This window comes from Choloepus didactylus, chromosome 8, assembly GCF_015220235.1.
Source record: "Choloepus didactylus isolate mChoDid1 chromosome 8, mChoDid1.pri, whole genome shotgun sequence".
NCBI lineage: Eukaryota > Metazoa > Chordata > Mammalia > Pilosa > Megalonychidae > Choloepus > Choloepus didactylus.
In genome coordinates this window covers 17,063,862-17,090,150 of record NC_051314.1, presented here as the reverse complement: position 1 = coordinate 17,090,150, position 26,289 = coordinate 17,063,862, and the positions used below count along the sequence as shown (strand labels likewise).

The following is a 26,289-nucleotide window of genomic DNA, read 5'->3' as shown; positions in this document are numbered from 1 at the left end:
CTTCAACCTGCTGCCTTGTTATCACAGCATCCTGCTCCCACCCTTCCCACTTTCTGTAGGGAGAGTGTCTGTAGGTCATATTTGAGAAAGAGAAAGAAGGAGGAAAATAAAGGCTTGTTTTAATAGTGTATTACTCCTGCTAGCAACAGCAACAAGCAACAATAACAAGATGACAGCATCAGCAGCTGCTCTTACGGGCTCTGTAAGAAGTGCCTTATCCACACCCTCCTTCTTAGTCCTCACAGCGGCTCTATGAGGTTGGCATGGCTACCATCCCTAATCCACAGGAGGCACGGAGAGGTGACGTGGGTATGTGTCCACATGGCTGGTCAAGTAGGGGGGTGGGGTGCTACCAGTTGTACCTGGCCCAGTTGACCCCAAATCCCATTGGGTGGTTCCATCCCAACCCTTGTGGAGTGGCTCTCCCAGCCCATCTCGTGGGAAGGTTGTCCACAGAATATTTGCTGCCCTGACATGAGTTTTCAGACACATTTGATTTTGTCCTTCCTGTGGCTGGAACCACAGACCAGCAGTCTGCCCTTTGACCTTTCTTTAATTACTCCTGTCTCGGCAGTCCCTCGAACTGGCGTCTTCTTGGCAGCAGAGAACCCCTCTTTGTTCAGGCTGTGGCACTGTCTTCAGGAGAGTAGTTTGCCACCTGTAGCCAGTGCAAATTGCTACCATTTATGATGCAACTACTATGTGTCAAGCCATATATCCTAATTCAGGATCTCATTTAAGCTGCAACATGGCACAGTTTGCAAATGAGAAACCTGAGGCTCAGAGAGGCTAAACAACTGGCCTGAGGCCACCCAGCTGAAAAGCCCTGGGACTGGATTCGAAGCTAGTTTGGTCTGATGTCAAAGCCCTGCCCTTGTCTCTGAAACTCCCTGCCTCCGCAACACTCTGTAATCTCCTTAGCAATCAATAATAGCATACCAGTGTGTGTACAGTACTTTACAGTTTGCATATCCTATTTTAACTCTTTCAGTTCTCAGAACCACCCTGGGAAGCAGAGGTACTGGAGTGTCTACACTACCTTCCTTGTGGGGCTTGACTTCAGGGGATGCACAGAAAGCAGCTGTGCAAGCTGTGGCTTGCTATTGAAATGTGAGGTATTATCTGCTCCCTGCATTTTACAGAGGAGGAGATGGAGGCTCAGGGAGGTTAGGAGCAGGGTCACATGCTCAGAAGTGGAAGAGGCAGACGGCCGGTAGCCCCGAATCTCTGTCTCCATACCTGGTCCCGTGTCCTGGAACATCTGTTGGATCAACCTCAATCAGCACCCTGGAAAATGGCAGGGACCTCATTTCCCCAGCTGCCTGATGGAGGACTTTTTTTTCTCTTTTTGCGTCTCCTAACATGAAGTGTGTGTGTGTGTGTTTCAAAAATCTTTTGTCAGCACCAAATTCATCTTGAAATTGCAGCAAGAATTCAGCGTCCTCTTTACTCTCTTTGGTTCTAACAATCTCACAGTATCAAACAGCCTCCGCTTCAGAGGGAAAATAATAATGAATGACTTAAAATAACTCCGCTGGAGAAAATGAAGGTTTGATTTGAATTGTAGAGAGAAGGGCTCCTTTTTAGTCCCTCGCTCTCTTCATTTCCTGGCATAGGCTTTCAGAATCTGCAAGATCCTTCTACGTTCAAACATTCCAAGAGTCAAGAAAAGAAAGAGTCAGATAATTTAACTGAAAGTATATTTGTCAGCTATCTATCCCCGCAATTCCAAATATCACCTTAAGAAGAGGAAGCCTTGATGCCTTGTTCTCTCCTTTCCTCTCCAAGGACCCTTAGGCTTTCTCCAATCCCCAGGGGATGATATGTTCTCCCTACGATCATACTGCCTAGACGGGGTGGGGTGGGGGGGTCCATCAGCCACAGCATCCCATTATAGATTAACCACTGTGATCCATGCCAAGAGAAGGGACTTCTCAGAGGGGGCCAAAATGCAGATTCAACCAAAGCAGGCTTATCTTTAGAGAGTCATTATAACTCCATATGTGGGTCAAAGGCGATGGCAGATCATGGGTATATTGTATTCTTCAAGAGAAACCTCATTTAACCCACATGGGCACACATGGAGCCCAAATTATCAGAGAAATGTACACTGGCATGTGCTGACCCTGTGGTGCTGTTCAATTTTAATAAAATTTTGTGGATTTAATAAATTTTCTCAGTAGAGTGTCACAGCAGATAGAGTTGTGAATTGCACATCCTGTTTTTGCTTTGAGAATATTCTATTCAGCCAAGTAGCCAATAGGAGCTCAGTTGATTAATAAAAGTACATTCCTTTTAAGTATAATTCTGAGTATTGTTGTGGTCTGACTGCTCCATGATTACATGGAACTGAACAAAGCCAGTTTGGAGGCTGCTGAAATGAACTTATTACTCGGCTTTTATTTACAAAATGCAGTTTCAGGCTCCGAGTCATGCAGTGGCCATACAACGATGCCAGTGGTTGGAAAGATGAGGGACTTGGTATTGAATTTGTTGATATGCTGAAGCCCCAAGGGAGGGCAGCTGCTCACCCCAGCCCAGGTGAAGTGAGGCCATGGAAAGCTATCCAATCATTACCTCCCCCAGTGTCAATTTGGATTGGCTTATGAAATACCGAAGAACGGATTATACCCTGTCCTGGTTGAGATTTATGACACGCAACTTGGGGTGGGAGCAGGAAAGCCTACTTTGAAGTCTAATGTGTCACGAGGAGAGCCAGTGAGACACTGGAATTGCAAGGAAATGATATAACCCAGGAGCTCAAGTTTTAACCCCTTGTGGCTTGAAGCTGCATCCTCATTCCCCTTCTCCCTGACCTTAGAGAATCATCAGCCCACTCTCCCCGTCACCTTCTCCTACCCTTTTCCCACACACATTCACATTTGACCCAATTCCCCCTTCTAACCAAAGACTCGACCCAATTCTCGAGCCTTCTTCCCCACAGTTCTGACCCAATTCTCTCATCATTTCCACAAAGACGTGACCCAATTTGCCTCCCTCCTTCCCCCTGCACAGGGGATAACATTCCCCCCACACCCCTCCATATTGTAGATTTGACCTGATTTCCACCCCCACACCTGTTCCCCCCTCCATTTCCCCACGATGGGCCGGAGCCAGCATGTCTCTACCTGAAACCACGCCACCACCCCCATCTCCGAAAACACCGAGAACACAGCTTCGCTCCTGCACAGCAACCTTTTCTCTCCCCTTCGTACATTCACAGGGATTCGACCCGATTCTCCCACTTTCCAAACCTACCTCGGGCCATCGATCCCGGCACACACCCTCTTTCCAAGGACGCGGTGGTTTGTGTTATTGCTGGAACATCAAGCCCTCTGACACAGCCAACCTCCCTGACTGAAGTTTGCGGCACAACCCAGAGCAGACAATTATGGTGGCACCTGGCATGGCCAGAGGACACTGCACAGCTGCCCATGCCTTAATCTGGTATTCAGTTATCAGTTTCTTTTTAAAGAAATCATTTTGTTGGCAGCATATCTGCTGGCATTTTCAATTTTCTTTCTTCCATTTTTTAAAAAACTGACGTGCAGTTAGTTGTGGTGAAGGGTGGTGGGCTAACAGGGACTCAAGTCCTTTGTATGACGATGTGGGAAAAAGTGAATGCACCTGCCACAGAGCTCAACCCTTGCTATGTCAGGAGGACTCCTTAAGATGTTATAGGAGATTGCTCTCCGTGGACTCCACATTCTCAGCCACTTCTTAATTAAAAAATAAATGTTTCAATGACCACACATGATTTTTTATTTATCCTCTAGGAGCTAGACTCCAATCATTTATGTATTTTATAAAAGCTGCTCTGCAGTTATCAGGTGCAAGGACATTAAGGGCTATCAATTTTTAGGACTGATTTGGGTGAATAACCCAGGGGTGGGGGTGGCTGGTTGAGAGAAAAGTGGAGAGGGCTTTCGTAGCAATGCCCCAGTTTCCATGACTGTCCATTTGTCCCTATCTAACTGTCCGTTTACATGGGATAGAGAAACAGAGGGTACCTTAGGCTTCCCTTCTCTCTGAACGCGGCTCTTTTTGGAATGCTGGGTTTTCAGGTTCAAGTAGATGCTCCTCGGATTTATACCATTTGCCCACCACCATCCTCTTAGCAAAAAGGAAACAATACATTATATGTTCTGTGGTCTGAACAAAGAAGCGGAATGACAGTCAGGGTGGAACTAGGATTAGAAAGAGTTGTTTTGAGAAAGTCAGCATATTGCTGTGAATAGAGATTTTCTTCTAAAATGAAGTGATGCAAGTTAAAGGGCTTTGGAGACGGTGAAGTATTGTTCCTGCATTAGCTATTGTGGTGATAACAATGCCTCTTACCATCACAGTCACCACCACCTGTATCGCCATCATCACTGTTACCATCACCACCACCTTGACCACTACCTTCATCACAATCATTATCACCACTGTCCCTGCCACCACCCCCTTCACCACCACGACCTTTATCACAATCACCATTGCCACTGCTGACATCACCACAACCTTTGTCACCACCCCACCACTTCATAACTTCCACCACCTTCATCACATAATCTTTATTACCATCTCTAGTACTGCCGCAACCACCACCTTTGTCACCTCCTCCACCAATAACCTTCATCACCCCCTCACCAATCTTCATCACCTCCTCCACCACACCTTCGTCATCTCCTCCACCACACCTTCGTCACTTTCTCCACCACACCTTCATCACTTTCTCCATCAACCTTTGTCACCTCCTCCATCAACAACCTTTGTCACCTCCTCCACCACACCTTCATCTCCTCCTCCAACAACTTTTGTCACCTCCTCCACCACAACTTTGTCATCTCCTCCACAACAGCTTCATCACTTTCTCCACCACACCTTCATCACTTTCTCCACTAACAACCTTCATCACCTCCTCCACCACACCTTTGTCATCTCCTCCATCATACCTTCGTCACCTCCTCCACCATACCTTCGTCACCCCCCCACCAACCTTCATCACCTTCTTCACTACACCTTTGTCACCTCCTTCACCACATTTTCATCACTTTCTCCACCACATCTTTGTCACCTCCTCCACCAACTTTTGTCACCTCCTCCACCAACAACCTTTGTCACCCCCACCACACCTTCATCACTTTCTCCACCACATCTTTGTCACCTCCTCCACCAACTTTCATCACCTCCTCCACCAATAACCTTTATCACCTACTCCACCAACAACCTTCATCACCTCATCCACCAACAACTTTTGTTACCTCCTCTGCCAACAACCTTCATCTCCTCCTCCACCACACCTTTGTCACCTCCTCCACCAACTATTGTCATCTCCTCCACCAACAACCTTTATCACCTCCTCCACCAACAACTTTTGTCACCTCCTCCACTAACAGTCTTCATCACCTCCTCCACTGCACCTTCATTACCTCCTCCACCACACCTTCATCACCTCCTCCACCTCACCTTTGTCACCTCCTCCACCACACCTTTGTCATCTCCACCAACATCCTGTATCACCTCCTCCACTACACCTTCATCACCTTCTCCACCACACCTTCATCACCTCCTCCACCACACCTTCGTCACCTCCTCCACCACACCTTCATCACCTTCTCCACCACACCTTCATCATCTCCTCCACCACACCATCATCTCCTCCTCCACCAACAACCTTCTTCACCTCTTCCACCACACCTTTGTCACCTCCTCCATCATACCTTCGTCACCTCCTCCACCACACCTTCGTCACCCCCCCACCAACCTTCATCACCTTCTTCACTATACCTTTGTCACCTCCTCCACCACACTTTCATCACTTTCTCCACCACACCTTTGTCACCTCCTCCACCAACTTTTGTCACCTCCTCCACCAACAACTTTCGTCATCTCCCCCACCAACAACCTTTATCACCTCCTCCACCAACTTTCGTCACCTCCTCCACTAACAGTCTTCATCACCTCCTCCACTGCACCTTCATTACCTCCTCCACCTCACCTTTGTCACCTCCTCCACCACACCTTTGTCATCTCCACCAACATCCTTTATCACCTCCTCCGCTACACCTTCATCACCTTCTCCACCACACCTTCATCATCTCCTCCACCACACCTTCATCTCCTCCTCCACCAACAACCTTCTTCACCTTTTCCACCACACCTTTGTCACCTCTCCATCAACAACCTTTGTCACCTCTTCTACCAACAACCTCTGTCACCTCCTCCATCACATCTAAACAATTCTGATTCTGACCTTTATCTCTCACATTCTTCTTATTCTGCTGTCAACTTCCACATAAATTTATCCTTCATAACAAGTAAGAATGCAAAATAGAACACTCTTTTCCTATTTTTTATTATTTTAAGAAATTTAACATTTTCTTTGGGAGTAAATTTGAAGCTAAAGGTTTATGTATGTCTGTAATTTTTGGTATTCTTTCTACTTTTGGCTACATTTCTGTGACTCTCCCCTTTTTGTTGTCCTTCATCCCTTCACTTCCATTTGGTCTGGTGCTTAGGGCCTAGGGTGGCTGACGCAGCACCTTAGAATCTAGAGGACCCCTCTAATGCTCTCGAATGGCACCCCATCAACACTCAGAACCAGAGTGAGACTGCCCCCTTCCTACATGGAAACAGCGTCAAGAAGGAAATCAAACTTTTTAAAGTTTTGTAGGAAAAGGAGTACATCTCTTTGGTCAGAGCCAAGCGTTTTTAAAAAGAAGGAGGCAGAAGGTAAATATGAACCTTCAGTCCACACCTGGTACTTCAGCACAATGATTTGCACATCTAGTAAAATGCATGGTAAATCAAATTGGATTGTCAGCTTTTGGGCAAGAAAGAAATCCCACCGTCCCTTGGGCAGCCGGCTACTTTTATTCTAAACCTCTATTTGGGTCCCTTTCTTAATCTCTCCCTTTTGTCTTTTGCTTTATATTTTATTAAAATTTATGACACTGATGCCGAAGACAAATTAATCATTGAAGTGTGGAATCCTAAAGTTTAAATCATGACTCCGCCACTCGAAAAAAATCGTTTGACTTCTTTTGGCCTTCGTTTTCTCCTCTGTGCCATGGGGTCGCTGTCCCCCAAGGTCGTTGTGGGAAATGAATGAAATAAGGGATCACGGGAGCACCCAGAGCGTCGGGCCCAAGGCCCGTGCGTGCACGGCGCATGCGCGTTCCCCGTGGCTCAGTGCGCGCGCTTCTCCCCGGGTCCGCTCGCGGCACAACCAAAGGTGCCCTACCGCACGCTACCGACGGAACAGTGCTGGGGACCGACTCATTCTGATCCTTGAATTAAGGAAATATGGCATCGGCGGGTGGAACCAGCAGACCGGGAGGCGGGTCTCCCGTGTGCACGTGCTGCCCCTCGCTCTCTGCAGGAATCCCACGGCAGCCCATTGCCCGGACGGGGACGGTGCCTGCTGCTTGGCTGACACTCGCTGGGGCAAGTGCCGGGCTCTCAGCCTCGTGCTGAACGGAGCAAGCAGGCACTTTGAGTCCTGAGCCTGGATCCCACCTCTGTCCCTGTTTGCTGTGTGACTTTGGCAAGTTTTACTTAACTTCTGAGCTCTTCAGTTTCCTCGCATGTAAGATGGGGATCCTAAAGCAGATTTTCCATGGTTATCATGAGTATAAAACAAAAATGTTTGGCTCAAGATTGGGTGCAATGGATGTTGTTTTTTTCTCTTTCCTTCTGGCCTCTCTTTCTTTTTCAAGACCTCCTTTTCTCTGTATTTCCCCTTCTTTCCTGCTTTCTGGATACAGACTTTGAGAAATGCTATCCGCTTAACGGTGTCTTATAGGAAACCTGAAGTCCTTAGGAGGGCAGACACTAAAAAATCCAGTAGGTGATAAATGCTTGCATAAATAAGAACAACAAAACAATTATTTGCGGTCATTATTAAACTGTGAAATCAAATAATAATTTGATTAATAACAATAATAAGCCAAAATAATAATAATTGCTTGGGAATCAGTGGCCAGTTACACCCTGTAATTTGTTTGAAAGACTGCCCAAGCTTATTACTGATGCTCGATAATGCAGTTATTAAAAAGAAGACCTCCAAACTGACAATACTAATAACAGTGATAAATCTTCTGCTGTGAGGGCTCTCACTTTGTTTAATTGAAGGGAAGCTATGGAAGTGTTTTCCCTCATTTAAAAAAAAAAAATCTTCCTTTTTTCTCAGGCCATCTGTCTGGCTATTAAAATCCCATCAGCTTCATTGTGAGAACGCTTACTTCCCCGTGCCTGCCTTCCCAAAGGGGGCTTTTCGGAGCCAGCCAGCTCACTTCCAAAAGGAAGGCACGTGGCTCTGGAGCTCCCCTGGAGCTGCCTGGCCTTTTCTTCCTGGCCTCTCTGTTTGCTGCTGCCGAGACTAGCTCCTACTGTGATTTATTTCCAGGCCCCCACGTTAATACCCAGAAATGAGTTTATATCCTTAATGACGTGTTGATTTGTTCAACTGTTTTCGAAATAACCCCCTCCTTTCTCAGCAGTCTAGGCTCTAACAAGACAGTGCTGGATCTTCAGAATAACACTCTCAGGTGAAGGGTTGAGTGCTTGCTTGATGGATGATGGGGCCGGGTCTGTGGAGCTAAGGAAGGGCAGGAAATACCTGTCGTCCTCCTCATTCCTAACTTTAGAGACCAGCTCCGCTGGGCTTGTGGGTGACATGATTCCAAACCACCCTATATGACCCCAAACCCTTTGTGATCACTGTTCTGTGACAGTCATTCCTATGATTACCAGGCCTTGTCCCCTCTCTCCTCCAGGCCTGTCTCGGATGTTAGCGTTGAGAATGCTCATAGCTTCCAAGCAAGTGCCTCTTCACACCAGGGCCAAATCCCTCCATGTTCCAAAGCCTTTTAGGGTGGGGGAAGAAATCCCTTCACCTCTGAGAGCTGGAGAGGAAAGAGCTAATCCCTCTCACTCTGGTGAGCTCTTTCTTGGGAGGGGACAGCCCCTGAAGACCCTGCAGAAGACAAAGGTAGAAATTTCCAGCTCAAGTAAGTGTATCAACAAGGGAGGCTGACTCTCTGCCCCTCTCTTGGCCCTGGTCCACACTACCATCCTTTCTAGATAGAAGAGTGGGTCAACTTTTAATAAGAGCTGAGCTCTCCCGGGGCCTCAGAAAGTCTCTTGGAGTCCTCGCCATCTCTGGAATGGGTCTCTGACTCTCTTTTCAGTTTCCATCCCAGACCCCTTCTATCACCCGGAGAAGGAAGCTGATGAGTAGCAGGGCTGGAGGGACCCTGATCTCTCTATTGCTTTCAAACCTGGTGGGTGGTTTATTAGTCAGAACGGTGTTTTTGCAAAGTGGATAGCCAAACACTGTGGTAACAGAGACAGCTTTCGGTGGGATAGGGATGAACATTTAAAACACATTTAAGCTGGGTGTTTTTAATGTGTGTTAAAAATATAACACGCACAATAAACCAGTGATTCCTGGGATCTTATGGCTTAGGGTGAGGCTTAAACAGCGAGTCAATGCAAAAGTAAACCTTTGGTTAATAACATGCCAGGTAGTGTTTGGATGCGGCAAAAATAACGGACCTTGTTCCCAGACAGCTGAGGTGTGGGAAACCTCAATTCAAAGCTGCACCAACTAGCTTTTGAGCACCTACTCTGCGTTCAAGTCCTTGACACAGATAATTTTCATTTTCCAAACACTCTATTGATCAGCATTATTTTTCTTGCATTGGGTGGCGGATAGGAAATGGCGGTTCTGAGGGTTTAAGCCACCTGCCTGAGGTGAACATAGTTAGAACGAGTCAGAATTCAAATCCGGGCCTGTCTGTGGTCAAACCAGGCTCTTTTTGCCAGATCATGCTGCCCAGTCAATCTGGGGAGAAATTAGGGCAGGAAGTGGTTGGGTTCCAGGGAACATCTATTGGTCCCAGGCTGCTCTGCTGTGCGGTCTTGTGGTTGGAGGCCTGGCCTGCCATTTCGGCTAGGATTTGGCCACAGGCTTTGCAGCTCCCCCTCACTGGTCAGCCCACAAATATTTCTTTCCTTGTCCAGTGCTTCCCTACACTCGCTGTTGCTCAGTGAGTTCTCCTTCAGCAGTTTCTCGGGGGGTGGAAGGGGGCATCTCTCCCTGGCTGGGAAGGAGGCAGACCCCTTCCTGCCTTCAACTGCTGCTTCTCTTGGCTCCAGGCACCTGTCAGGGACCCTCTGGGCCCCAGTGCTGCGTCTGCCTGAAGAAGTGATGGCCGCCATGCCCAGGCACCTTCCATCGCCCCGCCCTTCATGCTCTTCCCCTGCCCTTTGCCACCTCTTTGTGCTGAGCTTCTGCCTCTCACTCCTGGCTCCTGTTCTCCCACGGTCTGCCTTTTCCCCGCGTTACTGTCTTCCTCACATCAGCCACCCCCACCCATTCTGCCTCTGGCTACGTCCTCATAACCCTGGCTCCAGGCGTTCTGGCTGATGAGGCCCATGCTGGAGTTCCCATGCTGGCAGGTCAGGTATCCAGGTGCTCCCCTGAACCCCAGCCTGGGGAGAGTGATCCCGGCGACTCCAGGGCTGAGGCTGGGCTGCCTTCCTGCTCGCTGAGCTTCTGTGGCTTCCATGGGAAGCTGAGACTCAAACTGATGTATCCCTCCCTTTCTCCATCCGGCCTTCCGTGCTTTCTTCCTTTCCTCCCTTTCTTCCTTGTTCCATTAAAACCTTTTGCTGAGGGCCCACTGTGTGCTAGACTCTGCCTTAGCCATCCCCTTCCTACCGATTGGCCAAGCCCTCATTTACTGACTGGGGGGCCCCCGCTGAGGGCCAGGCAGTGGGGACAGAGGCACATCCGTCCCTGTTCCTGTCTCAAGGGCCTTACTGTTGGTTGTGAGACAAAGATTTGAAAACAGAGATGTATAAGAAAGCATGCAGATCTCTGCACACGTCTGAACTGGCAGGGACAGCACGTGCCCGAGGCTGGAGTTCCCCTGGCTGTTGTAGCCAGCGGGAGAATGGCAAGAGTTGTCACAGCCCATAGCCATCCCTTCACCATGTCAAAACAAACACAGCCAAGACGCCAAGGCCACCCTGGTACAAAGCCCCATTCTGAGTGGATGTCCCCTGTCATGGAGCAAATCCAGAAGAGGGAAAACATCTATTGCTCAGTGCTATTTGAGGCTTCTCTTTTGCAAATCCCTCTGCCATTTCAGGTGGAAGGGCCCTCAGATATGAGACTTGGTGGGATTGAGACAGCAGCCGGAGCTCACCCAAGGGCCTGACCAGAGACTAAGATGGGGGGAAAAGGGGAAAGGAAACACAGAAGTGCAGTCAGCTGGGCCTCCCAAGGTGGGGATTTCATCTACCCTAAGAAAGGCAGTAGAAGTGTGGTATGGAAAAGAATGCCGTGGAGGGGTAGAGTGGCAAATTCCCTTCGGTTCCACAAGCATTTATTGTGCCAGGCATGGTGCTAGCTGCTTGAAGCTCATACTGAACACTGGACTGGGAGCAGGAAGCAGGGAATCCAGTCCCAGCAGTGCCATGGGCCTGCTCCGTGCCACTGGCCAGGTCGCTTCCCTCTCTGAGCCTCAAGTTCCTCAGTGATAAGGTGGGAGCTTGGACTAGGTGAGCTCTGTGGAGACACCGCCAGCTTCCTTCCCTCTTTTCTTTTCCTCTAGCAACCGAACCCCTAAAATTTTTGCTGGGCATGTGGCCACTTGGAATAAAGATCATATTTCCCAGACTTTCTTACAGATAAGTGTGGTCATGTGACAAATTTCTGCTCCATGAGAATAAAGCAAAAGAGTTGTGAAATCTTCCAGAAAACTTCCTTAAAAGCCAGGTGACAGGGGCCCTTTACCCTTGCCTCTTTGTGCCATCCTCCACCTCAGTGCCTGGAATGTGAAGACAGTGGCTGGAACTCTGGCAGCCATTCTGGACCATGAGGTTGAAGGCCACACTGTAGAGAACTTGTAGGAACCTGTATCACTAACAACTTTGTGAAGCCTCTATACCAGCCTTTTATACTTCATCCTTCCAGATTCATTTACTTTAGAGAGAATAAACTTTTTGTCTTATTTAAGCTACTGTTAATTTTATTTTTCTGTGACTTGTAGTCAAATCTCATCCTCCTGATGTAAGCTCTAAAAACCCTTCCAGGTATACGATTCTGAGGTTGAGCCCTTAGGTGACTTCTTTAAACACTTTCTCCCTGTTATAGGCACATACTAACTCCTGAGATGTCCACATACTAATTCCTGGTGCCTGTGAGTATGTTACATTGCCTGGCAAGGGGCATTAAGGTTTCAGATAGAATGATTTTAGCCCATGAGACCAATTTCAGATTTCTGACCTCCAAAACTGTAAGAGAATAAATTTGGGTTGTTTTAAGCCACCAAGTCTGTGGTAACTTGTTATAGCAGCTGTGGGAAATGAATACATTCCCCATGTTTCCTCACTAGTCAGGTGAGGGTCACGGCCATGGCAGGGTCATGGAACGCTGTGCGGCTTAACGAAGGTGATGCATGTGTGCCTCTGAGGACAGAGCCCAACCCAAAGGAGACACTCCAACCACAGAAGCTTTTGGGAACAATGATTCCTTGCTCTTATACCTCTAGTCATGGTGTTTAACCATAGATAAGATTAGCTGAAACGTTCAGATATGAACTGCTGAGGGATGAATGAATGGCTGTAAAAGATTCAGGAAATTTGTATAAATATTTATCCCATGGCTGGGAGGAAGCCGTCATCCTCATTTTAAAGGCAAGGAAACAGGCTCTGTCTGTCCATGGCAGAGGTAGGATTTGAATCCACATCCACCAGAATCCACTGACCATGTGCAAAGCCTTGTTTCTCTAAGTATGGTCCACAGACCTGTGTCATCAGCCCCAGATGGGAGCTAGAAATGCAGAGTCTCAGGCCCTCTCCGGTCCCCTGGATCAGCAAGTGTATCCTGACAAGCTCCCCAGGTGGCTTGGGTGTGTGTTAACATCTGAGAAGCACTGCTTGGGAACAGCCTTGGGCAATTTCATTTCCTTCATCAACTTTGGGTCTTTCTCCTCTATTCTACTTGGCAAACTCTTACTCATCCACCAGAACCCACTGCAGGGGACACTTCTTTTATGACCCCTTTTCTGGCCTCCTCAAATAGAATTGCTGTCTTCTCTGACCCTTACACATGCTTTTATCAGCGTCCTGAGCTCACTGTCCGCTGATGACCCAGGTGCATGCCTGTCGCTTCTTTTTGGCCTTGATCTCCTTCAGAACAAGGCCATGTCTTTATCCTCCCATGGACATTTACTAAGCACCTGCTATGTGCCAGGCACTGAGCTCAGCTCTGGGGCTATGGAAGTAAACAAGACAGACAGGGTCCCTGGTTTTGCAGAGTTTGTATTCTGGTTGGGAAAGAAACAATACACACTATAAACAAACAAATTCAGAGAGGGTTAAGGCCTATGAGGAAAATAAAATAGGCCAGAGGGAGTAGGAGGAGGAGGATGGTTGTCAGTTGGGGTTTAGGGGCAGCCCCCCTCAGGAGCTGACTGCATATCTGTGCCCCCAGGAATGTGAAGCCTGACATATTAAGAATTCAAAAATTGTTGAATTGAATCAGATCTGACCCTTCTCCCTGATCAAACTGTATTTTCAAGTTCATGTCCTTCCTGGGCAATTGCTAGACATTTTTTTCCTATCTAGGAAACTCCTGAAATTTCCCTCTTCCCTATGAAGTCTTCGAAGAGAAAAATTAGAAGCAGAGAACACCCCCTGGCCCTCCAGCTACACCCTCCCCCTCCTACCCCGCCAAGGCACCCCCCAAACTGGGGTCAAGGTCTGAAAATGTCAGCTCTGCAAGAGAAGCTGTGAGGGTGGCACAAAAAGGGTGACAGTAGCCCACTTCAAAGGCAACAACTTTTCCTAGAGATGCTTGATAAAGGAGAGGGGATGTGGCTAGCAGTCTACCCAAATCTTATCAGCAAGCTCTATTGTTCTGTAGTGTTGGCTATGTATGCGTTTCTTTATGGATGCTTGGCTTCATTCATTCTCATCTCAGTAAGCTGCTACACCCTGCCTGCACTGGTGTTGCTTTGTTTACCTTCTCAGCTGTTGGAAGACAAAGACTCTGCCTATAAGTTGCCAGTGGTGCAGAAGAGGGTTTGACAACTAAGTGGCCAGAGCATGGCCTGGTGATTCACTTGGGAGCGGTGGGGACTTTGGTGGACTGCAGACACCTGTCGCATCTGAAGGGGCGTTGGCTTTCCAGCTTCTGCTGATTGTGGCCAAGCAGGAGTGGGACCCAGTGGTACAAAACCTTCTGATTTTTTTAAAAGGAAGCCCAAAGTATGGACTTTGATGAGAAAGTTCTCTATTTGTAGGACATTAGAGGGTCAAACACAACTCACATGCAGGTCACCATTTGCAACTGCTAGTGTAAGAAATAAAAAGCTCACTCCTGGGAATGACAGCAACTGCCATGGATTGAGAGCTTCCCATGCACCAGGAAGTTTGCTAAACACTTTACAGGGGGCATCTTATCAGACTTCACAACCAACTCCTGCTGCATATACAACTATTTGCCCATTTTAGGTATGAGAAAACTGACTTAGAGGGATTAAATTCCTTGTCCCTAGCTGGTAAGTGATGGGGCTGGGATTTGAACCCAGGTTACATGATGTGAAAGCCAATAGGAGCTCCAGGCCCTGATAGAAGAGAATGTAGACTTGAATTGTGAGATTAAATATGTGTCACAATCTCGGATGCAAAGCTTTGTCTTATATCTTTTACCGTATTAATTTGTTCATTCGTTCAACAGCCTACTACAGGCCAGGCACTCCGCTAGGCCCTGGGGATGCAGGTGTGAAATCACTGCTGTCAGACCTAAAGGCACCATCCTCTCCCTGCAAATTTCTTCTGTCCAGCCTGTCTTGGTGAAGGTCACTCGCTGTCACTATGCACCACGAGAGACAGCCCCAGGCTGTGTGGAGTCTCTGGGGTGCGTTCCCCTTGCTCTCCTGCCCTGGGGCACCTGCCTGATCACTTGGGGGACCTGTGTGATGATCTCCTGGTTTGAGTCCCTGCTCTGTCCTCTTCTTCCTTTCTTCCTCCCATCTCTACTTCACACAACATCCTGAGCCGTCTTTCTAAAATGCAAACCTGATCTTGCCATTCCTTTCTCCAAATTCTCCTCTTTGCACTACCTCCCTGTCCCTGGGTGCTGCAGTCTCTGGGCAATGTCATCCCTCGTCACTAATACCCTTCCCTAGTCCCACCCTCCACACAAGGTCCTCCAGCACTAGCAAACCTGTGAGCCATTGATTGTATGGTTCAGATAGATTATATGGTGTGCGAATGTATCTCAACAAAATTGCTTTAAAAAAAATAGCAAAACTTTTGTGGTCTCCCAAACATCTTTTTCTTTCTCAGCCCTCTTTCTGGAGCCTCTCCACCACTGTGCATGCTTGCCTGCGTCCCTGTGTGCCCCCGAGAGCACAAGCTCCTTGAGGGCAGGGGATGTGTCTTTTTCCCTTGGTGAACCTGGAACCTGGGGCGGTACCTGGCATGTGATGGTTACTTCATGAATTTTGTTGAAGAAATGGGTGAGGGAGCACATGATCTGGAGGTGGAGGCAGAAAAGGGGACAATTAACCCGGAAGTTGGCAGACACTGTGCTGGAGGTTGGTGGGGGTGCTCCGGGAGGACAAAGGTGGGAGCCTTACTCGGGTGGGAGCAAGGCAGGAGGTGGAGGTGTTGGAGGAGGTGACAACTGAGCTGAGTCCTGAAGATAAGCAGGATGTGGCTGGGAAAGGGACTTCTGCACAGAAGGTAGGGAGAGGGAGTAATTGTATTTCTCAGCTCCTGCAAACTACAAGGAGAGGGGAGACCTTGCACTCTGGGGCACCCCCCCCACCCCACCCCGCACCAGGTATTGTCAAAGCAGTGAGAAAATTTGGCAGCCCCTCCAGTTTTTCCTGTTCTGTCTTGGATTGGGAGCACATCCTAATTCTAAGCTTCATCATACTGAAAACTTCATCTTGCCCAGGAGTACAAATAGCAATTTCTGTTCAGCCTTGCCTTTAATTCCTCAAAGAAAGTTATTTGTAGATTTGGGGGTCATGGGGAAATCTTAGATATAATTAGTGTAATAGAAGGTTTTACCCAGGTTCTGGGGTTGGATGGTCTTTGATCGGAGTCCCAGCTCTGTCACTTACTGTGTGAACTTGGGCAAGTTATTAACTTCTCTGAGTCTCTTAAGATGGAGATAATGGGGGTCATGGCACAAACCTTCAGAATTGTGAAGATTAAATCAGAGCAAACTTTTGGAAAGTGTCTAGAACAGTGCTTAGCACAAAGAAAGCACTCAACAAATGATTAGCTATTATTAGTAGTAGTAGTTGAAGTGGAGCCAGAAGAGTTGTTTTTCAGTGTTGCCTTCTCTGCAAAATGGGGTGGAGGAAAATGGGGAGGAGAGTTCTCAATCTTAGGAAAAATGCAAAAAAGACCAAGATCCAGGTGGGGGGAAATTCGTATGACAGAAAAGAGCAAACGAGACAGAAAAAGTGAGAAGAGAGCAGTGGGGCAAAAATGTAATAAAGAAATGTCCAGGGGCCAGCAGCAGCCGGTCATGGGTGAGTTTTGTCTGATGGGAAGGTCAGGGGAGGGCTGGTGCCTGGGTTATTTAAATGGCATGGTGGATGGTGGAGCAAAGCAAGGTGCCAATTCCCTGTCCAGCGAGGCTCCAGCAAACGTGCACCTGGGATCTTGTACTTGATCCTTGTTATTCTTGTTGGCAGCTGGAAGACTACCCAAGGTCAAGGAAGTTCAGGGAAGAGTGAATAAACATAGTATCAATAGGGAAAAGGAGTGGAGGCTCTTCAGAGGCAAACCCAAGGCTGCTAAGTCAATACTTTGGGGCCAGGCAGTAGCCAATGAGGCTCTCCATTGAGAAAAAAGGTGAGCACTGCCCAGCAGTGGCTCATGAACTTCCAGAAGCTTCCTGGCAAAGCTGCGGCCCCCGAGGCACTCCAGAGAACCTCCAAGGTTGAGGGGTGTAAGAGAAACACCTGTTTGTTCTCATGTGTTTTTCAGAATTCAGTTTCCACCAGGCCTAAGATGGGGAACTCCTTGATGGCAGACATCATTTCTTCACTCATTCATTCAGCATGTAGCTCCAGAGCACGTTCTCTGGACCAGACATTGGTCAAGGCCCAGGGGTCATGGCAGGGGACAAGGGTCCCTGCCCTCACAGGGCTGACGGCCTCCTAGGGTGATCACAGATCGTTAACAAGTAAATACTGAAAAATTTTTTAGAAGTGAAGGTTAAAGAAGGAAATGAAGAGAGATAGGCTGGTCAGGGAGTCTCCTTGAGAAGGTAATATTTGAGCAGAGACTTTTGTGTCTTCGCAACCCCTGGGTCCAACCCATGGTATGTGGTCAATAAGTGCTTTTTGCACTGAACTGTTGAGGGCAGTGAGTAGAGGAGGGGGTCTTGGTGTGGATCCTCTTCCCCCTCCCTGGCTTACCACCATTCTGGGCCTCCTTTTCCTTCCAGGCGCAAATACGAACTGCTCTGTGAGCCATCCTGTCACTTGGGGATCTGGTCTCTGCTGTCCCCCAGCCTCACCCCTCCCTGCCTTCCATCTTCCAGCCCCGTTGAACCCTTGGCCTGCCTGCTCTCTTGGGTCTCTGTGTTTCCGTACATTCCATTCCTTCTGGCAGAAGCACTCTTCCCCTCCTTAGCTTGCCCACTCCTGGGCATCTGTCCCTCAGTCTTCTCTGGCTTCCCCTCCTCCCCCAATCTCTGTGCTCCCAGAGGCCCCTGTCCCCTGGGGTGAGTTCCTGGGACATGGAGGTTGAGCCCTTTAACTCTATACCCGAGCCTCATACAGTACCTGGCTGTTGCTGAACAAAGATTGACCTCAGCCTTTCTCTTGTCTAGAAAGTTGCTGGTCTGACCCCATTTTGCATCTCCCCACCCCCACCCCATCCTGCACCAGCGACAAGCTTGGGCTCTCTCAGCACCCTGCCTATGCTTCTCCCTGCCAGCAAGATAGCTTACTGTCTTCTTTGATTTTAAGACACATATTTTAAGATTCAAGGTTTCTGGCATTAGAGTATGTTTTTCAATTGAAGTTTATATTATGTTTGTTTCCTGCTCTCCTGAAAGATGTTTTCAAATGGATTATTCATTTTTGCAATCGATGGTGTCTTGGAAGTGATGGAAGGTGGAACTAGGAGAGTAAATAAGCCTTTAAGATACCCAGGAGAAAGGTCTAGGACCCTGGCTAGGCCATGGAGCTCACTGGCAATCCCACCCAGTCAACAGGCACTTCTTGGCTTTGGGGAATGCAGTTATCATCCCTCCACTCTCATTCTTATTTTCAAAAGTTTGGGGCTTGTAACTGACTCTCATTCAACCTCCAGCTCAAATCCTTGATGATCCATAATGTAAAAGATGCCAGGAAGCTCTCTGAATTTGTGGGAGGGTATTAAGGGGAGGTGGCCATGGGCTACAGGGCTCTATCAAATGTCTTGGGTGGAAGGGAGTTGTTTTATGAGATGCTTGTTCTTCGGGACCCTGGTGATCCTAAAGATCCTAGGAGAGTCTCATCAGGGTCCTTGAGGTCAGGCAGGGGGATTGTTCATCTCTATCTCCCTATGCTTAGCACAGGGTTGGCATCTACTGTCAGCACTTCCACAGAGTATTTTTTTAATTTAGTTGACTGGAGCTGACTCAATCTATTTCCTCCTTTCTCTGCACTGCCATGGAAAGTTTTGGGGCCAAAGAGACCACCACATTCAGAATGGATCAGAAGCAGAAGAGCCAGGGTGAGGAAGAGAAGGAAACAGCTGCTCTAACCCTCACCACAAACATCGGGGCTGGCATTGCCATTGCCACTAAATAGACGGTGAAAACGAGGCACAGAGATAGAATTAACTAGTCCAAGGTCACACAGCTTATAAGCAAGAAGCCAGAAGACATAGAGCAAAACTCTTCAACAAAGACAAACAAGTCCGTGCACCTGCAGATGTTACCTCCCCATCCCCTGTCCCCACCCAGCACCATCCTTGCCTCACACGACCCCTCCATCTCGATTCTCAGTAAGCCACCCTGCTCTTCCCCCACTACCTGTCTCATTCCCTTCCTTGTGGATCTCTGCATTTGCTGCCTTTCACCATGGAATGTTCTTTCTTCTTCTCTTCACCCAGTTAACTCCTACTCATCCTGCAGATCTCCATTCACACCTCACCTCCTCAAGGAAGCTCTCCCTGATTAGATCCCATCCCAATGTCATGAACTCCCTTATCCTCTCTAGAGGTAGGACTCTTTGAATGATGAATGAGGGTCTGTCTCTCCCACTAGACTCTAGGGACCGTGAGGATGCTGCTTTCCATCAGCCCCCAATTTAACAAATAAAATAAAAGAGTGAAAAAAATGGACTGATGTGTGGCTGCGAACTAATCTGGAAACTTACAATGTGTATTTCTTTTGAATATAGGTTTTTAGCTAAAACATCATATCTGAGGCTGAAAGGAGCTGTTGAATTTTGATAAATTAAAAAGTCTCTTGCAGTGTCAGTCTGGATATATGCTTCCTCCTCCCCCACTGACCTGAAAGTGAACACTCATGCAGAGCTCTCCCGGAAGCACTCTGTGACAGGCGCTGTAGATGATGATGAGGGGAAAACATGGCTAGGATTTATCTAGAGGGCTTTCACCCCAGCCCTTCCTTCTCAGGATTTAATCTCTCTCCAAGCTCTTCCTTTTTTATTCTTACTTTATAATTGCTCCTTGTGTTGACCGCCTCCCCCCTTATTTTTCTCTCTTTTCTCTCTATTTGAGATCATTATTTTTTTGAATGTCAAAAAACAAAAAAAAAAAACAAAAATAAAATGATGCTCTTACTATCACTGCTCCCTCTGTGTTTTAAAAGAACACGTTTAAAGAACAGCCCTTTGACAAGATGAAGGACCCACTCATTGCTCATTCATTGACAAAAGTAGGCTGACCTCTTGCAAACATCATAATTACTGGGGATACAGCAATGGGCACAACAGATGGAGTCTCCTGTCCTCATGGAGCTGACAATACAGTGGGCGGGAGCCAGGCAATAGAGACACTGAGTGGATTATGTAGGGTCTACAAGGTGCTAAACCCTCTGCAATAAAATGAAACAGGGTGAGGAGGATGCCTAAAGGGTACGGGGTGTGGGTTGCGGTTATTGATTGCAATTTCAAATAAAGCAGTCAGGGAAGAGAAGGTGACAGACACCCATTCATTTGATGCTTAAACCACCGACCACCCTGCCAGCAGGATCTTACATTTCTTTTTTTACAGAAAAGGAAACTGAGGCTTGGAGAGGTTAAATAAGGCTGAGGAACTTGATGTGAATCCAGGTCTGTGTGTGGCTGTAAAATTCTTTTAATGACACTACAAAGCTTCATCTGAAACTTTCCATGAGTTATAGGGGACACAAATTTGCTACTCTCTGAAAATTGTTTGAAAACATAAAACCAAGGGATGGTTTACCTTGAGGACATTTCCAAACTGAACGGGCAAAACAAAGAGGCAACTGGGGGGTTTGGTCTGAAGTGCAGTGTTAGAAACCGGTGTTGTGCCCCTCAGCTTCCCTCCTCAGCTTCCAGGAGGAAGGGGTTAAGGGGAGAGCTGTTATCACCCACGAGGTGTGGCAGGTGCGGCCCGGGGCACTTGGGGATGAGTGGCGCCCGGGAGCCGTGGGAGCTGGTGCTCAGGCTGAGCCCTCAATGGGGGAAGTGGGAACAGTGACAGCGAAGGATCCAGTCCAGCTGCTGACCCGAGCCCAAGACCACAAGAGAGCAGGGTCTGTGTGTAGAGCCCTCTAGAGGTTTTCGGGGTACATAGGGCAGGAAGAAAATGCAGCTCAATGACTCATGAGAGGCCTGGATTCAAGTTCAGGCTCTGCCGCTCTAGCCACATGACCTTGGCATGTCCCTTCACCTTTGTGTGCCTCATTTCCTCACATGTGAAGAGGATGCAATGGCAGGGAGCATGGTGTGAATGGGCTGGATAAAAAGGTGAGAGGGGGAGAGAATGGAAGGAACGCTGGACCTGGCTCTGTGGAAAACTGATGCAAACCCCAAGACCTTGGGGAAAGTTTTCAGGGTGCTGGGAATTGGGTGGGGCAGTTTGGCAAAGAATAGAACATCCTGGGATAGTGAAGTTGTGATGAGTCCATAAAGTCTGCTCTCTGCCCAAAGGGGAATATTCTGGTAAATAAGATGGAACTGAACTTCAGCATTCTTTAAAAGCAGGAAAAGGAGGAAAAGTAATTGATTATTTTTCCTTCCTCCTAGAGGCTATGTGTACCGATCATTTTTCTTTACCTTTCCTTGAGTAATTTGCCTTCATTTTAGCCAATCAGGAGCTGTGCAACCCCAATGATTGACTCCTCTTTGAATTCTCTTATTTTATAATAATAGATTTCATACTCTTTCTTTGTTTTTTGAAAAGAAGTTCCAGGAAGAACAAACAAATCATCCTTACTGACTTCTTTCTCTCCCTTTCTCTTGATTACTTGGTTGTCACATGTCATTAAGATGCTTGCATTCATTTCAATAATTTTAAGTATTTCCAAATCAATCCATTAAAATATTTCTTATGCACCTACTGTGTGCAGGGTGCCCAAAGAAAGTCAAATTATCTTGGGAATTGTGGAATGTTATGTACCTAGCATGATGGTCCCCCTGGTCACTTCTACAAGCAGTTCATCCACACTTAAAGTCAAGAATGTCTGGGAAAGGCTGTTGGCTTTCCTCAAATGAAATAAAAGATACATACTTTCCTTCTCTAGAACAAGAGAGCCAGAGTGGAACAGAGCATGGGGCACTCTGCCACCTCCCAGAAAAGCAAAGGCTCTGCAATTATGAACGTGGAAAAGAGAATTCAGGAAAATTGAGGCACTACTTGCTCAAAGACAGCAAGGAGGTAGAATGACTGGCAGAGCCACTGCAAGCTAGCAGCATACGAAGGGGAAGACAGAAGAGATGCTCACACATTTAGCAGAGGGAATTGAACAGCATGATCAGAGAGAAAGATCTCCCCTCTGCTCTACAGCAAGGCTGCGTTCTCCCAAAAGGTGGGGCGGGGGGGGGGTGCAGAGAGAGAGAGAAGAGGCATGAGGAGGGTTTGTTCCTGCCACAGACCACGTTGTGTCAGCAGCTGGCTCCTCTTCTGCAGGGCTGGAAATCCTCTGGGGGAAGTGTGGACCCAGGACAGAGGGGAGGAAGGTGCAGGAGAGAATGAACACAAATGAACACAAGGGGTGAATTTCTTGCTGCCCTTGGAGACAATGATTCCTTTAGGTGACAACAGAGGTTAATATCCTGAGCAGCAAGCCATCACGCACCCCAGAGACATCTCACTTGAAACAAGCAGTTTCAGTGTCCTGTTGCAGATTTTATTGAACTCTGAAAGGGCCAATTCATCTCTCCATTGAGAGGCTCTTAACGCAGCTTTCCTGAAAAGTTGAGGACTTCCCATCACTGTCCTCCTACCTGCGTCCAAGTGCAGACCAACGCCTGCCCCCTGCCTACATCCCACTAAGCAATCCAGCCTGCCCGGGATTCCAAGTGCTTCTATTTATTCTGCAGAGGGAAGAAATACAGGCTGCGGTTTCCTCTTGATCCCTCTCCACCTTCCTCTGTGCCTGCCCCTAACAGGTGGTCATGTTCCTTCTAATTCTTCAGCAGACTAATTAATTTCAAAAGCAGCAATAAACGCAAGGAGACATTTTTGATTCTTATTTTCATCAGGAGGTAAGAAAAAAAAAATCATCTCAGGAGAAAAAAAGCCCCAACGAAATCCGGAGAGCAAAAGAGATCACAGGAAGACAGTTGCTTTTCATCTGGAGGCATTAGCAGCATCTTAGGGAGATTTAAAATCTATTCGTAATTTCTCATCTATGGGCAGAAAGCACAAATAAAGAGGTGATGGGGAGGGGGGATCTTTTTGGAAGTCCAGTTTCTCACAGAAAACCCAGCTTGCAGAAACCCGAAGCACTGACAATCTGATTTGTGCAAAGGCCGACTCTGTTTTGAATGCTCACAAACGCCAGCACACAAACGCCCCAGCAGAACGATCCAGGCCAACCTTTGGAAGTAAGTACACTTATAACCTTTGGAAATAAGTGCAGTCTCTGGAAATAAGTGGTTCAGAATCTCTAAACCACTTCCTAAGTGGCCAAAGTCCAGCTTCCTAATGAGGTCCTGGGCCCCTAAAGCCTGACAGAGGCTTTAGAAATTAAAGGCCAGACTGGAGAGCAGCCCTGAGCACCTACCCTTCCTGCCAGCCTTGCTACAAGTGGAAAGGAAATAGTGACCCTGGATGTGGCATGGTCCAGCCCTTACCTCACTGCCTGGAAGCAGGTGCCCCGAGGCTGGCAAGGTCCTGCAGGGAAAGGGGTCCTCCCGGGAAAGGGGTCCTCCCAGACCAAACTTCCATCTCTTGTGTGCATCACACGACCCTCAGGAAGTGTTGCAATTCTAATCCTTTTACAGATGATTCAGGGAAAGAGAGGGTGTGCTGGTTGGAGAGAAAGTTGAAGGGGATGGGCAGCACATTTGGGGATGTGGGCACTAAGTCGAGTTTTAATGAAAATTCTTAAGCCTTTTAATGCACAACTCATTCAAAGCTACCTCTAGTCTTCTTGTCTTTTGGGAATTGAAAATACCACGGTATTCAGAATTTGCAAATAAAACCCTGACAAGAAAGTATATTTATACCAACTCAACAATTTCTGGGCATATTTCCCCTAAAATAATGTGCTGTCTTTCCTCTAATCTCTTGGCTAACGTAGCTCCATCCATCTAACTGAAATCCAAGGGAGGCAAATTGCTATAATGATCATTTCCCTAAAGCAACCCTCATTCTCTTTGCTTTTCTTCTCTTTTGGAATGAAAGTCTGTCATAAATGTTTAATTAAATGGAAGTCTTTCCACTGTTAATGACTAGCTGCACAAAAGGATCTTCATTTCTTTAAGGAGGGGTGTGTGTGCGTGTGTTTCAAAGAGTCCCTATTAATTTCCCGATATTGATTCTCTGGCTGGGGAAGAGCATATAGTATTCAACATAGAGCTTCCCTGCAGAATATGTTAAAGGCAGCGGTTTGGATTGAGAAAGGGCACCAAATGCAGTATGCGTCAAACAGACCAGCGCTCAATGAAGTCACTTAGCTATTCAAAACATGTTCAGCCATCACTCAACCATTTGCACCAAGAATGGGGGTGGGGGGCGGGGCACAGAACGTGTGCTTTTCCCACACACAACCATTTCCCAAAGAGCGGCTTTTGCTCCGTTTGGTTTAGTCCCCGGGGCCAGATCCGTTCTTCCCTCTCCTGTCTCTTTCCCTCTCTTCTCCTCCATCTCCTGGTCTAAACTCCCTGCATCACCATCCCATGTTGAGCTTAACCAACAATCCTGCAGTCCCCACTTCCCCACGCTGCCTCAAACGGCCTCCGGTACTGGTTCATGTCAGAAGCAAAATACACAAGCTAGGAAACATGTTTATCTCTCTGTGCATGTCTTCCTATGCGTGGCTATAGCTTGTACACACAGACATACATAGCCACTCCAAGGCAGTCCCTCTTATTAAAGTCTGTTGCTAAATGCAGGTTGTATGACCAGCAAGAGTTTTTTTTTTTTTTTTTTTTTGCCTTTTTGGTGTTTATTAATGTTTTCCAGAAGCACATGCCTTCATCTGTGCTCTGCTGGCCCAGCCTTCACACTGTGGCGGCCCCCTTCACGTACAGCACATGCACACACACACACCCCCCAACAGCCTTCCGAAATAAAGGCAAACGGCTGACACCCCCGCCCCTCTACTCCCCCATTCAACCTCCCCGTGCCCTCGCCTCCCTCCCTGCCTGCCTGCCCGATGTCTGATTCTCCAGCTGGCTGCAATGCTGACTTTACTCGCCTCTGGATAACAGACATGTCACTCTGTGTGGAACTGAATTGCTTCTCAGCCTAACCTCAGAGTGAATTGCTGTTTATTAGAACTTAGGCTTGTTTCCTGTGAGAGACATATGTATTTTTAGACTTTGTAAATGTTAAAACACACACATACACACCCAGCCAGTTGCCTCAAACATTATGTGTGGCTCATAGACATTATGAAATGCTCTTGAACTCAGCATAAGATACTGGAAAAATTAGGATTTACCAAATAAAGACTCTTGGAAATAACAGATTTTTTTTTTTTTTTTATAAAAGATACTTGTGGATGATGATGTTTCTGAGACTTTGGGGTACTAAGGGGAAGGGGAGGGTGCAAGGAAGAGTATTTTCAAATTCTTCATCACGAAAAGAGGAGCAATGTTGAGAGAAGCAATTATTTTTCCCTCTCATAGATGGTAACGCTAAACCAAATGGCAAATCCTAATGTTTCCGAAGCAGGCAGAACACGTTTGACTTTAAAGACAATGTCTTGTTGTTTTCATCAAATCATAGATTATTCCAAAGAAGAGGTTTAGGGAAAGGAGGGTGGTGGAGGCAAGAGAGTAAAGTATGGCTTTTGCTTATTGATTTTCTTTCCTCTGAAACTAACCCAACGAACCTTGATCTGTGGTGGAAGGAGTAAAGTAAGAAAATGGTGGAATGCAAAGGGGGACTTATTTGAAGGAGGATGGGGAAGGGGAAGTGAAGAGGGGAGGGGGTGGGGTGGAAAAGGGGGAGGAGATGGGGCATCAAATACCTTCTAGGCAGCAGGTTCTCCATAATCCAGAATGGGTCATAACTTCCTCGTTCTTTTTGCTGGTTTCATTCTCACTGACACTTTTAGTCTTGCAAACCCCTCTGGAGTAGAGCCAATAGTCAGTTCCCACAGCTATGGTCATCAGGCTGAAGGCAGCGAAAGCACCAACGGTGGTTAAAAGCATTTGAACGCCTCGATCAAAGAGCCCCATAATTCTTCATTATATAAACACCCAACCGACTTCTGGTTTTCAGGAGAGTGTGTGTGAGGGTGCAAGTACTAAAGCAAAAAATAAAAAATAAAAATAATTCCACTACTAATATAATGGATATATGTGTGAATAGAGAATATGGAGATATATATATATATATATATATATATATATATATATATATATATTTTTTTTTTTAAAAAAAAAGGGAGGTAAGAAAGCGCACGGAAAAGAGTGTAAATTATAAAGATCACACCGGAAGAGAGGCTTGCCTTTTGAGATCAGAAACTGTTCCAGTTGCAGTGATTTTTTTTTTTTTTTAAAAAGGGGGAAAAAATAAAAAGACGCCCCCCACCCCCCCAAGTGAAATGCCTTAATCTCTTTTCCTAAAATTCTGGTCTCCAGTTTCCATATGTGATAG

The 26,289-nt window shown here is 47.1% G+C and overlaps 1 protein-coding gene across 1 annotated transcript in view; it reads right to left on the bottom strand.

The window, feature by feature from the left end:
• Positions 1 to 25,965, bottom strand: part of CACNG2 (calcium voltage-gated channel auxiliary subunit gamma 2) — a 107,795-nt gene extending 81,830 nt beyond the window's left edge. The window contains exon 1 of the mRNA XM_037848149.1: positions 25,658 to 25,965. Within this exon, the coding sequence (XP_037704077.1) occupies positions 25,658 to 25,868 (211 nt within the window). The 5' untranslated portion in view covers positions 25,869 to 25,965. The remainder of the gene's footprint in view (positions 1 to 25,657) is intronic.
• Between the last annotated feature and the right edge of the window lie 324 nt (positions 25,966 to 26,289).